This window comes from Phasianus colchicus, chromosome 1, assembly GCF_987193195.1.
Source record: "Phasianus colchicus chromosome 1, bPhaCol1.hap1.1, whole genome shotgun sequence".
Lineage (NCBI taxonomy): Eukaryota > Metazoa > Chordata > Aves > Galliformes > Phasianidae > Phasianus > Phasianus colchicus.
Window position 1 is genome coordinate 98,908,864 of NC_143436.1, and position 12,998 is coordinate 98,921,861.

At 36.4% G+C, this 12,998-nt stretch overlaps 1 protein-coding gene across 1 annotated transcript in view; it reads right to left on the reverse strand.

The window, feature by feature from the left end:
* ROBO2 (roundabout guidance receptor 2) overlaps positions 1-12,998 on the reverse strand; it is a 1,058,225-nt gene that overhangs the window by 32,193 nt on the left and 1,013,034 nt on the right. The window contains exons 22-25 of the mRNA XM_090121115.1: positions 12,147-12,428; positions 11,671-11,796; positions 7,095-7,251; positions 881-1,141 (exon numbers count right to left, since the gene is read on the reverse strand). Of these exons, the coding sequence (XP_089977241.1) occupies positions 881-1,141; positions 7,095-7,251; positions 11,671-11,796; positions 12,147-12,428 (826 nt within the window). The remainder of the gene's footprint in view (positions 1-880; positions 1,142-7,094; positions 7,252-11,670; positions 11,797-12,146; positions 12,429-12,998) is intronic.

A 12,998-nucleotide genomic window follows, 5' to 3' on the forward strand; every position in this document is an offset into this window, starting at 1 on the left:
ATGGTAGCTCAAGCTGAATAACTTTGCGACTTTATTTACTGGTATGGAAAGCTGCTTCCCCTCTGGCAGCGTGCCACTCAATAACTAGCTTCACTTCTGTCCTCTGAGAGTCTCAAGCTTTGTCTGGATATAAAAGTTTCTAAAGGACAGCTGCCACTTAGGGAACATCCAGAAAGCAACTGACCTTCACTGCTTCCCCTTCTGGTGCAGATGACAAGTTCCCCTTTCAGTCCCCAAAGAAATTGCTTCTGTTTGTTTTACAGGGGAAATGTTACTGTGGTATTTGCTTGCTCTTCTCTTAAATAGGCATAAAGCACTCTGAAATGCAAGATACGCTCTGTAAATTCTAACTTACTTCAAGTCTTTTCTGGGTTTTCCCTACAAATCAGAAATTCTCCTGGTGTTTCAAAATACAGCCAGATATACAAATGCATCATTCTCATGTGATAAAGAGTAAAAGCTGCTACACTGCTATTTCAAGTAATTAGCATTATTTTTAATCAGAGCTTTCGTCATTCATTATTTTTGAAAATTCTATAAAAATAATGCCTTCTGCTAGCCTGAGAACATTGTGAATGACATACAATTTGTCAGTAGGTGGGTGATAACTGATCAGTATAAGCAAAACTCCAGAAAAATATCTTTTTTTTTTTTTTTTTTTTTTTTTGTCTTTTTAGTCAGGTATTACGATTTAAAAAACATATTTCAATGTTTATGGCCTTTGCACTACAGATACAGTTTTGCTATTTCCTGTTCATTTTACAGTTTTGTAAACATTAGCAAAATGTTGTTAAACAGAATTGATATTTATATCACTCAGGAATAGATTAATACTGTGTTTTCATTTCCCAGACTGCAAGTGCCCCCTTCAAACATTTACCATGTCTGTTTTGCTATATCAAACTGGTAGGCCCTGGTTAATTCATCAAGGTGGGCTTGAAGCATTGGCTGCATCTCCTCTCGCGGAGAAGGCGTGAGGGTTGCAGTTGATTGTTGCCCAAAGGAGATCGCAGGCGATGAAGCTACTCCTCGCACAGGAGGTGTGGGAACACGATCATCGTCTTCTTCAAGCTCATCCTCCATGCCCTGATGGAGGTAGGTCTGAACAGGCAAGGGTGGACACCAACCATCACTGTCATATCTAAAATAAAAACCAATTAAACTTAGTATATGTCAAATCTGAGCTCTGAAGTGCAGCAGCAGGTATACAAGGTTCTTACTACAGTTTGATTCCTCACACACAATGTGGGATATAACTTTTGTTGAAAATAGGGTCATACTTGCTTCAGTTCTCCTTAGTGATTCTACTTAATTTTTTCCAACAACTGCTAAGCAACTTGAGTAAGACGTGCAACAAAAATAATTACAGATCCATAATCACATTTGTTGATGGTGATAACATTCCTCCACAATCAGCTACAAAAATGAACTCACCTTCTCAATCATTAACCTAGGAGAATGTATTGAAGATTGACCTAAACATGAAAATAGGAGCATTCTTAAAAGACAGGGTGAGCTTTATGTAGCTGTATCACACAGTCACAGAATGGCTTGTGTTGGAAGAGACCTCAGAGACCACCCAGTTCCAACCCCCTGCTGTGGGTAGGGTAGCCATCCACCAGATCTAGCTGCTCAATAATCCATCAAGCCTGGTCTTGAACACCTCCAGGGATGAGACATCCACAGCTTCTCTGGGCAGTCTGTGCCAGTGCCTTACCACTCTCTTGAGTGAAGAAATTCTTCACTCGATATCTAACCTAAACTTCTCCTTTCAGTTTAAATCCACCTCCCCCTTGTCCTATCACTATCTACCTGCAGAAAAAGTCGGTCTCCCTCCTGCTTGTAAGCTCCTTTCAAGTATTGGAAGATCACAATGATCTGTACTTAGGTGCTTCCTCACACCCACCTCCCCCTTCATTTGTCTGCAAACTTACTATTTGTTTTTAGTTTGTAGCTTCTATAAAAAGCAACACTTTCCACATGGTTTCCTCACTCTGTCTTTCTACAGAGTATATATGTATCTACCATGATGTGTAATACATTTATGCAGCACTTGCCCTAGGCATATGCTATGCAGCTGTGCCAACAATAAGATACACTTAATGCACAAGTTGACAGCTCTGCCAGCACCCCACCTCCTAACCAGACTTTTCTGGGACTTACCTAGACAGTGCTAAATTTCTGAACACTTTCAATACAGTTCTTCAAAGTATGTTAGAAGGTTAATAACCACCAATACTCTTCAACACTAAATTAATCTCTCCTCATATATATATATATATGTTCTAATAGGCATTACATTTTTCTGGTTCTATTTTTGATCTTTCATCTGGGGGGTAAGAGATGAAGCTATATCTGATCAGGATTAGAAACAGATATTTTATGTTCTTATGCAAGCTTTGTCAGAGATTCAATCCTTTCCTGTCCCTGGCTTCATCATGGACCTTTCAGTCCAGGGCTGTATTATAGTACCATCTAGGACCCTGTCCCTTAGAGACATCATCACTAACCAAAACATGTAGGCCTACTGCCTGTTCCTATACCTTAAACACTGCTTCCCCAAAGCAATGCCCTAATCCAAACACATCTTCTGCTGAGTACACTTCTGCTAACAGAACTCAAATCTCAACACTGTTCTTCCGATCTTCTGCACATCCAGCTAGTCTGCAATTCCTTCATTGTCTTCTTAACGCCAACTGTATTCCCGAATACCTCAGGATAGGCAGATCTTTTGAAAAAAACAAGTAGACAACCAAAAGCTTTCACAGCTCCTTCACTGTCAAATCATCTCATATCCTGAAGGCCAGTCCCAAGCATAATCTAAGTCGCTTTCCAACTTCAAGGTCTTCACAGAGGGTACACCTTTTGGTCTCAATGCTGCAAACAATGCTGTGATTTATACAGTTAATTTCTTGAAGTAATTTAAAAATGCTCCTTTAAGGTTCCTTGTTTTGTAGGAATTATCAATTTACCTGAGAAAAACGAACCACTGACAGTTTTCTCATGCGAGGAGCTGGGTTTCAAAAAGGCTGAAGATTTGCTTTAAGCAAAAACAAAGATTTCTAAAATTAACTAAATGCCTTTTCATTATTCAGAAGTAGGCCGTACTTAAAATTACAGATTCAGGGCAGCTAAAAATCTGACTTAAAGAGCTGAAAGCCTGTGGAAGATGTAACTTGTAATTAAAACTGGTATCATTTTAAATTTATATTTAGATGTAACCATGTGCAGATATACAGAAATATGTATGTGCACAGAGGAATAAATAAATGCTGTGTCTTAACACTAGGTATTAGAAGCTATTGGATAATTGAGTATCTGTTCTCACAACAGAGAGTTTAAAGAAAATGTTATATAATGTACATTAAATTCCTTAGGAGACAGTGTATTAATAGCTTTAACTTGTCTTTCCTTGCCATATTCACTCATGACATTGACACCTGAAGGTGAAGAGACCATCCTAACTTATGCTGTTAAAAATCTGCAGTGCAATAGCTCTGTTACTCTCTTTCAACCTCATGCTTAAGTGTAATAGCATCTTCCTTAAAAGGGACAGGGCTGAAAGAGACTCCTTAGTGACTTTACAGTAGTGCATAAATGAGCTTTGGAGGCAGTAGCCTTTTGACCCTGCTTGTTTCAAATCCCCAAATGTTCAGCTTGACAGTCTATTTCTTAACAAAAAGATTCTGCACAAGTACAGTATTTTCAACTAGTTTTTTTTTTTTTTAGAGAGGAGCCTAAGCCTGAAGCTCAGGACAATGAGATTCAAAAACTCAGCTATCTTTATAACGTAATGTCTGAAAAGTCATCAGCGCTAGCATTCAATTTACCAAAAATAAATCCAAAAGAAAAAGCAAGCAAACCTAAAGGATGACATTGTGACTGCATCTCATATAAACTATACAGTTCTGGAACTAGCATAGTGAATATTGGTCACATCCATGCTTTTTCTTTCAGATCCTTGGGTAAATACAACTCAGAAAAAAATGCACTCAACTTTTTCAAGTACTTCTTATTAAATCTAAAACTCTTAATTTCAGTAGGAACCTCTGGTTGTAATTTCGTGATGATTAGTTTTAAGTCCAGTTGACAAAAATGGATATGTTTTTAACAATTTTTATTTTAACATTAGCAGATTTATTCTATTTTCATATTTTTCTCTTTGCTTGTTCATTTCACTGTCATGGTTTCTTCTTCAAAATTTAAAAGTACAAGTGATAGATAAAGGGAACATTCTATAGGAATTCTGTTTCAATACACAAATTGTTGCAGAAAGAAAATTTCCGTCTCTAGGCCTTAAAAGAAAGGATTTTGTTTATATAAAATGTATTATCATCTCTACATGTCTCAACAGATATGTTTCTACGGATACTAATTTTACAATCATGCACATTAACAACCAGCAGCTAATGCTCCATTTCAAGTTGTAACCAATAGTAGGAAATAAAAATAACCAATCATAACTGTGGTTGGCTTAAGATCATGCATATTACTGGTGAAAAATACAAAGAGATGATGAAGAATAATAAATAAACATTTCCTTGTTGTCAAGTGTGTAAGATAAAACCAAGCAAAAGCATCTTCTCTAAAAAAAGGAAAAAAACAAAAGGAATGTTTGATTGACAAAACAGTAATTTCAAATACTGTGAAGTATATGCAAGTGGAAGAGCAAGGAACAAGCAGAGAGTTTGTAGAAGGCCAAGAAGAAGGGGAGAATTTCACAGGAATGAATTTGCTAGGGAAACAGCACTAATAAACAGACTTTCTTCACAGATTGAACTGGAATTAAGTATATCCCCAAATCTACCATGTTGCTTACAATGGCTGCTTGGATTTGCATGTACATCTTTTGTTATACTTGTTGAAGTTTATGGAAAAATAGGCGTGAATGTAGACTTTGATTCTTCTGGGGAGAAGACAGTAGAGAGATTCAAGAGTTGTTTTTTTCTTCCTTTTATGTCTAAGTGAAGCGACTGCTTTTCTGTCATTGCTAATGTAGATTGTTTCTTATATTTTATTAACCAGAAAGACATGAATGTTGATTTCTAATACATAAAATAAGATGTCAAAATTGTTTAGTTTATTTGGGATACTCATGCCCATAGAACTCACACTTGAATTCAAAAATCATAGGAAGAGATGCACAGAAAAATGAGTATTTACATTCCAGATTCTTTGTTTTATTGTTCTAAATGATCACTTTTCATATCACACTCTGAGAACTTTATTAAAGTTTTTAGTTTTTCTGACTAGAAATTCATTTTTCAAATGTAATTCACAGTATATGTATGTTTGCATATAATTAATTCTGAAGTTAAAACAGTGAACTTGTCATACATAGTATGTATCAAAGAAAAGGAAAACAAAACAGTTTAAACAATTAAAAAGAAAAGCATTTTTTACAACATTAATGGAAACATAATGGAAACATAAGGAATGCAGTCTGTGATTAATTCCATTTTAACATTTTGAAATCCACAGAAACAACATCAACCCCCCGAATACAGAATGACCATTAGTATTGGGTAGGGTTCAGCGAAGCTTTTTGCAAATTGCTGTAGCTCAATACTGACACTGTAAGTCTAATCTTTGGTTCTGTATTTGTCTTTGACTTGTAAAATGCACATTAGAAGATCTTATTATAATCACTCTTAATGAGATACCATTAAAAAAAAAAAAAAACATAAAAGAATAATTTAAATGATAGGGAAAAAACTGAATTGATAGGAACCTGCAAGACTGGTGATTACCTTATCCTTAAATACAAAATGTTGTCTTGGTGACCAGTATAATTTCTTCTGGCAAGATAACAGATACTTTATGCAACTGAGAAGTGAAGCTCTGTGTCACAAGGGATTTCCTGGATGGTATTTCCATTTAATTTTTTTGCTATTTCATTGTTGTTGAAAATCTAAGTTGTTCACCTTCTATAGCATAATTATTTTAATGAAGTGGTTCAAAGTATGTTTTAAGGACATAAACTGATAATTACAAATACTACATAGCTAAACCATCTTGGATTTATTTTATTTTTATATCAGAATACAGAAAAAATGTTTATAAGAACTTTTTTTTTTGATATTTCAAAAAATATTTACAACCAGTAAGTTTGCTCATTTTCCTTGATATTTACTTTGGAATTCTAATATAGACTTCATTTTAAAAAGAACTCCACTGACATACAGTTAGTTACCACCCATTTTAAAAGTCAAAAATTAACAATTAAATCTTCTGATTTTCTTCATAGAAGTACTTATAAAAGCACTTGAAATATTTTTATTCAGTATAACTATTAAAACAATTTTTAAAACATATGCTTCATCATTAGGAAATATTGATTATTCCATGTATTTAAGCAGGTAGATTTGTCCCAGAAGGAACTGCAGTGATTCTCATAGGCACCAACAGAGTTGATCACAGTAAACTATTTTTCTACACATTCTGATTTTCCTCCAGAGTTTGATAATCTGGAAAGCATTCCACAGTTGTACTTTGTGTAGAAAATGTCTCTTTCCTCTTATTTATTGCTTTTTTCTGAGGTTTCAGAATCTCAAGAGTAGTTTAAATTCAAAAAATACCTACAAATAGCATACCTTCCTCAACCGTGAAGTTTCTTCTAAAAACCAAAGAGAAGATTGCTACCAACTGGTTGATCTTCTAAAATTAATACAATTTTATGTGTATTTTTTGTTCTGTTTCATCAGACAACAGAAAACAGGCAACATCAAACCAGTGAAAAAATACAGGGGCCATATTATGTCATCTTTACTCACTAAGTCCCATAATCTACAAGCAGCCCCAACAAAATTCATTAGGCTAACTGTGAAGCAAGATAAATTCTCGGCATGAGTAAGAAGCGAAACCCTACATGATGATGAAGCAAGGTTGCTTTTATTTCCATCTTCATTCACTCTCATGAGAAGCTAGTCACACAGTCCTCCTCCATAGCCTTCAATAAGTCTACAGGATAAGGTGTTCTCTTTTTTAAAACAAAATAGAATAACGTTGTCATTTGGAAAAACAAAACAAAAAACCCAGAAGCCTCATCTCCAGAAATCACAGACTTTTCTTCAAAAGAAAAAGAAAAAAATTACCCTGCTTCTTGTTGATCCACCCCGTAGTGTTCCAGCTCTGTGCCTGGGAGCGGTTGCACAGGAGGGGGTGGGAGGGGAACACTGGCCCAGTTTGAACCATTATTTTTCTGAGGCTTGGCAGCATTTTTACTTTTCTTCTTTTTCCCTCCTTTGCCACCTGCAAATCCAAATAGAAAAATAAATTTTTTGAGATACAATGTGGGAAAGGTAGGTTTTTAAATTTTTTTAAATAGAATTCTGATTCCAGATGGCATGCCCCAAAGCAGAAGATACATTTATGTCTTAGCAGAATCAGCACCAGCATCCAAATGTTTTTACAAGGTTAAAAATAATAATGGAAGAATATTCGGAATAGTTAGTTAAATCACTTCTTTTTAAAATGTGAACTCCATATATTTGCACCACAGTACTGCACAGTCAAGGAAAGACGTATCTTGCTGCCTCAGGAATACTTTCCTGATTTATTCATGTGTTCTTTATGATTTCTTGCATTCACTGATTGATAAAAATATAATAGACCATTACAAATTCTTTGAAATGTCAGAAACAGAAATGAGTGCTTATAATACTGTTTTTCATAGTTTCTTTGTGGAAAACATAGAGGTTAAGGACACAATAAAAATATGGTCATTAGGCTTAATTTTTTCAGCTTGAATGACATGTATGTAGTCAAAACAAAAAGAAACTGCATTTTGCTGATAGAAATTTATCAAGTTTCATTGTTTTAAATATCAGGAAGTCTTCTGCAGTATTTTAGAACAATTTGTTTCACAGGATTCGATTACCTTTGTGCCATTCTGGACAAAAGGTTCTATTACTGATGTAGAGCTCTAATGGAACAGCTAGAGGAAATGAATTGAGCAACACTTTTTACTTAAGCCCTTTTCTCTTTTCCCATTGTTTTTATATCCACTTTTCCAAACGAGACACTTCAATTTGTGGGAAAATAATTTTACAGAAAAAGCTCTCTTCTCACTTGTCTTGCTTCTTGTATTTAGCCCTGATCCTTTTTTTTTTCTAGTCAAGAATTAATTAGTAGGAAGGAGACAAAGAATATTTCAAATACCTTGACTGCTTCAAGATCCATCCATTTCCATTTCATTAAAACTCTGGATTGTTGGGAAGAAGAATGGTTTGTTGTATACTTTTTCTAGTGGGGTACCCAGCTAGCAGCCATTTGGGCCTTGTCTGCTGAAGACAGCTGTCTAATTCAGCTACCCACTACCATCTCATGCTGCTTTATAAGGATCAATCGAAAAACAAATCATGTAAAAAGTTCTTGACAGATATGAATCAGAAACGCTACAACTGATTCGTCAGACAGGGTGGCACTCTGTGGCACCATCTTTTTTGTCACGGTCTTAGCTTTAGATATAGAGACATCCAAAAAGAGGTGCAATTTTAGCATGAGATAGACCCTTGTCACAGATCTCAGTCCTTGTCACTTGTGTTTTCATCTGAGAGACAATGGGAGTGAGGGAAAGCTGTGGCTGAAGCATATACAAAAGAAGAACATAAATTTAAGTGTTTGAAGGATAGATTAAGTTTGGAAAAGTCAGCAGGATTAGGAACAAACAAGAGCTAAGGCAGGAGTGCTTTTCTGGGAGGAAAGCACAGGCATACTTGTGTGTGTGTGTGTTGCTGGGGCATTTAATCTAAGAGTATCTGAGAGTATCTAAGAAAGAGAAACGGAGAGGAGCATTTAGAGATTAGTTCATATGGAGAGGGAGATTTTAAAGTGCAGTATCTTGGTAATCTTAGGGGACTGATAAAACAAAAGTTGGATGTGTGAGATGTTACTATGGATCCAGTTGGATTTGAGGGGTTTTGTAGACAAAGGGCAAATACAACAGAACTATTAGAGAGAGTGAAGAAGAGCTGAGGAACTGCTCATATGAAATAAACAAAAGAAAGTTCAAGGTCATTACTGGTAGGGAAAGAAGCCTATTCTCTACAGCTGGGCAGAAAATTCCCTTCTTCTATCCCCACGGAGAGAATTTCTCCATTGCCAGACTAGTGGACCAGACAACTAATACATATAATACTTGATGTGTGTTTGAAATATAAAAGCCTTGTTTCTCCATAGCAAGGAAGTGTCTCCTCACACTGAAATTAAATTATATTGCTTACATGACTCAGGTTCTGGAAAAAGAATTTACCACTTGGCCAAATGATCACAGCAACAAGATAAGGTGGGAGATATGCTGCACAAAGTACAACCACAACATTTCCCTACCTAACAAAGTAGTTGAGTGTTGAGCTATTTTCCATTCCACAGTGGGATGAAATTTTTCATATTCACTGGAGATAGAGAGAGACTTAGAATAATCTTTAGAACTTATAGTACTATCTGAGGAATTGAAAGAGTAAGTTCCCTGCTCACCCTAATGAGAATAAGGTAATCAAAGCTGGACTCTGACTATAATAATGCTCTAATTGTCAGATTATTTGAAGGTCTTCCTCAAAATCTCATGCATTAAAAATATAGTCTGTATTACATATATAACGAGTGGGAAGGGAGAGCAAAATACTGACTACAGTCCAATACTCTAACAATCATCTGAGCCATGGGACATCCAGTCATGAGCTGTTTGATCAAAGCATGTATGATCTGCCCATAGAAGAACAGGCTACCTGAAGTTTCCATGTTTCATCAGAAATTCTACTTTAAATTAAGAAATACTACACAAAACATATTTCACTTGAAATATTTCTTTGAAGTCCAGATTTTGATCAACTGACATTTTTGTAATGAAAACCGCTGATTGTATTTACTCAGAAAGTTCTCAGGCAGTTGTATCTGTCAACACATCTAAAGTGTGATACTGACCTCTAATAACTGCCACATACGTACCTCAGCATATCAAATCCTGCATTTTCATGCAGCCACAGGTGCCAATAAGCCTCTTGCCAGTACATGTTACATACAAAATTCAAGAATTTTTCTCATAGGATTGTATGGACTCAGCGCTCACATACTTTTCCATCAATGCTGTAAGTCTATTTTTCTATCTCTTTCAAGTAAGCTAATATTTCCCATGAGGACACAAGATTTGCAAATAAATTTGTCTATCTGAATTATGGGCTAGTGTTTATAGGCTTCTAATCTAAGCACACAGTTTGAAATAGTCATTTAAGTTGACATAAAAAAGCTATTTCTAGAGTTGATCTTTTACAGCTATGATTGCTCTATCTTACAGCAGAAATTCAAAAGGCTATGGGTACAGTAAGAACTTGAAATTGAAGTCTTGCTGGCTTACTCCTATTTTGGTTAAGTACAATAGCAGGTTTTAATTTCTGGCTTTTCAATTTTCATCTTGAACAAAAAATGACAATTATATATTGGTTGCTCTGAAAGTAATGCCTCCAATTTATTTCCATGGAAACTACAACAGATACACAATAACACTACTTGCTAGAAAAAATTCTTAGCTACAAAACACTGTTTTTGAATGTAGTCACCACCATTAACAGATTTACATGGATGGGCTGATTGAAATACTCTTCATTCCATAGCGTGACAGCTGTGCATGGCTGTCTGGTATGTGGCTTGGCTTTCACATTGCAATCAGCAACTTCTGAAATGCACCATCCTCCACCTCACTGTGCTCATGTCCATTGTTTAGTCTCCATAAACATTCAGAAAATGTTGATGGATGTCAAAGGGTGCCATTTTTTCCACAATGAGGAATTCAATGACACACCTTTGCTTCATACACACTCCCATGTCAGATGCCATTTTGCCAGACTGCCACTCTGCCACCATCTGTCATATGGCAACCAAAATGTAATGGAATATTGGTGGGAGGGTTCAGCCTCTACTGCCATACCACCAACATCCACATGTGACGTTGTCGGCCAACACAGTAAAATAGGAGACAAAGCTTTCAGAGCAGCCCTCATATGAAACAAAAGCAACAAGTAAGCAAAATTAAAGAAATCAAGAAAAAAGTGTATTTAAATACAATATACAATCACATGTACTACAATAATTTTCAGCAGTAAAAATGTGTCACATTTCCAATATAACATGCATCACACACACACAAATTTTGCATTCTCTTTATATGCAGACTTGGTGCATTTTTTGCAGCCTCAGTCATCTTGCAGGGCCTACTTTTATTTCTGAGCTGCCTGATTGAAATACAACATTTAGAAACAGCTCATGGAAGTGGGGAACCTGTTAATAAATCAACAAAAATATTAACCTCCTCAAGAAGTTCATTGTGAGTATGCTTATAAACTGAAGAACAGTATGGAAGTATAACTGCAGTATAAACTGTGCTTTCAGGGAAAGAACATGACAAGGCAAGGTTTCAAACTGTCCTGGCAAGTTTTGCGCACAATGGTTGGGATCTCCAATTATGTTCAAGTAAGTTTTGCAAGAGACATTTCTATGGGTTTTTTATTTTTTTATTTTTTAGTGGAGGCCAATGGGTTATCTTTTGTTGGCATCCAGTGGGCAGGCACTCTCATACTTATCTGCAAAGTACCTCTGGGAAGTTTGTTTGCCTCCCTGGCGAGCTGCTGACAAACACCCCTCCGTCCCTCACCCACCCATAGCTGTGGAACCAACCTGAGAGGCTGCCACTCCTTTCGGAGCTGTTGTGGGAGCTGGTGGTGCTGAAATCCTGTGACTGGTTGTGTGGCAATCTATTAGCCAATCCCTCAGCCACGCGGTAGTCAGGGATGTAAAGCAAGGCTAAGGGTTAAAGGGCAAAGGTCACAGTGGCATTGTGTGATTAGTTGACAGCACAGGCACATGCAACACATGCAGTTAGCAAGTCAAGAGCAGATGTGGTGGGGCCGCATGTTTTAATTTAATGTATACCTTTCCTAGCCTAATGGAAGGCAGATGGGTTGATGACTATCACAGCACTAAAAGCACAGAACAGTATATTTTGTGACTGTGAGGTTCAGCATGCATGCAAGATACATAAGTATTAGTTCCGGTAAATATGAACAACATCTCACACACTATTTTTTTTTTTTTTTCTAATTCATGAATAGATGATACAGTATATAGTTTTGGAAAACATGAGCTGTAGTTACCATTGTTGCCTTTTCCTTGTTCTGGGAGAGAGTAGCCAAATCCCATCAGGTCATTTTTTTGCTGAATTGAGCTTTTCCACTGAGGATCAGGTAAGTCGACTGCCAACTCATGGATGCTGTTGGAATGCAGTATCTGGGTGGTGGCATATGGTGTAGCTTGCGTTATTTGGCTGGAACTGTTGTAACTAGTTTTTGTTGTGAAGTCAATGCTGCTGTAAATGGCTCCATCAGAAAGCATAGTAGCGGTTTTATCTCCTTGCCCTGGCACTGGTGGCAACACATCTGTGGTGAGCATAGGGGAATAAAACAAATCATTGATGCACAGGAAGCCTGAAAGTATCAAGGTTTAAGATGAAAAATAAATGTGTCATTTTGCACGTTTGCATTTCAGCTGAGACAAGTCCATGAGCCAACGAAGGGAAGATGATATACAACCATCGCCAAGCTATCAGCATCTGTGACAGGCCTACCACTTGTCCTTCACGTCTCACTGCCTGAAACCATCTTTTTTTCCCATACTTTCAACTGCAAAAGTGAAGTTTGGAATATTTCTCTACTGAAGAATGTTTTAAATTGTTCATACTACGTCAGAACCAATGTCTGGGCTTCAGGGAAATGATAAAAGGAACAAATATACAAATCACAGAGGAAACATTCCTAGCAAATATGTAGCAAAAAATCTTAAGTGGATGCCAAAGCTTTCAAAGTAATTTTTAAGGCTATCACCTTGACTTCCTTGAAGTTTTATGCATCAGCTTATCTAATTTTCTTTTCTACATTAGTAAGCATATTTCTCTCTTTCAGCAAAAGAAAAACCTGACAAAAGCAAGTTGTTCCTGAAATGTGAAAAAA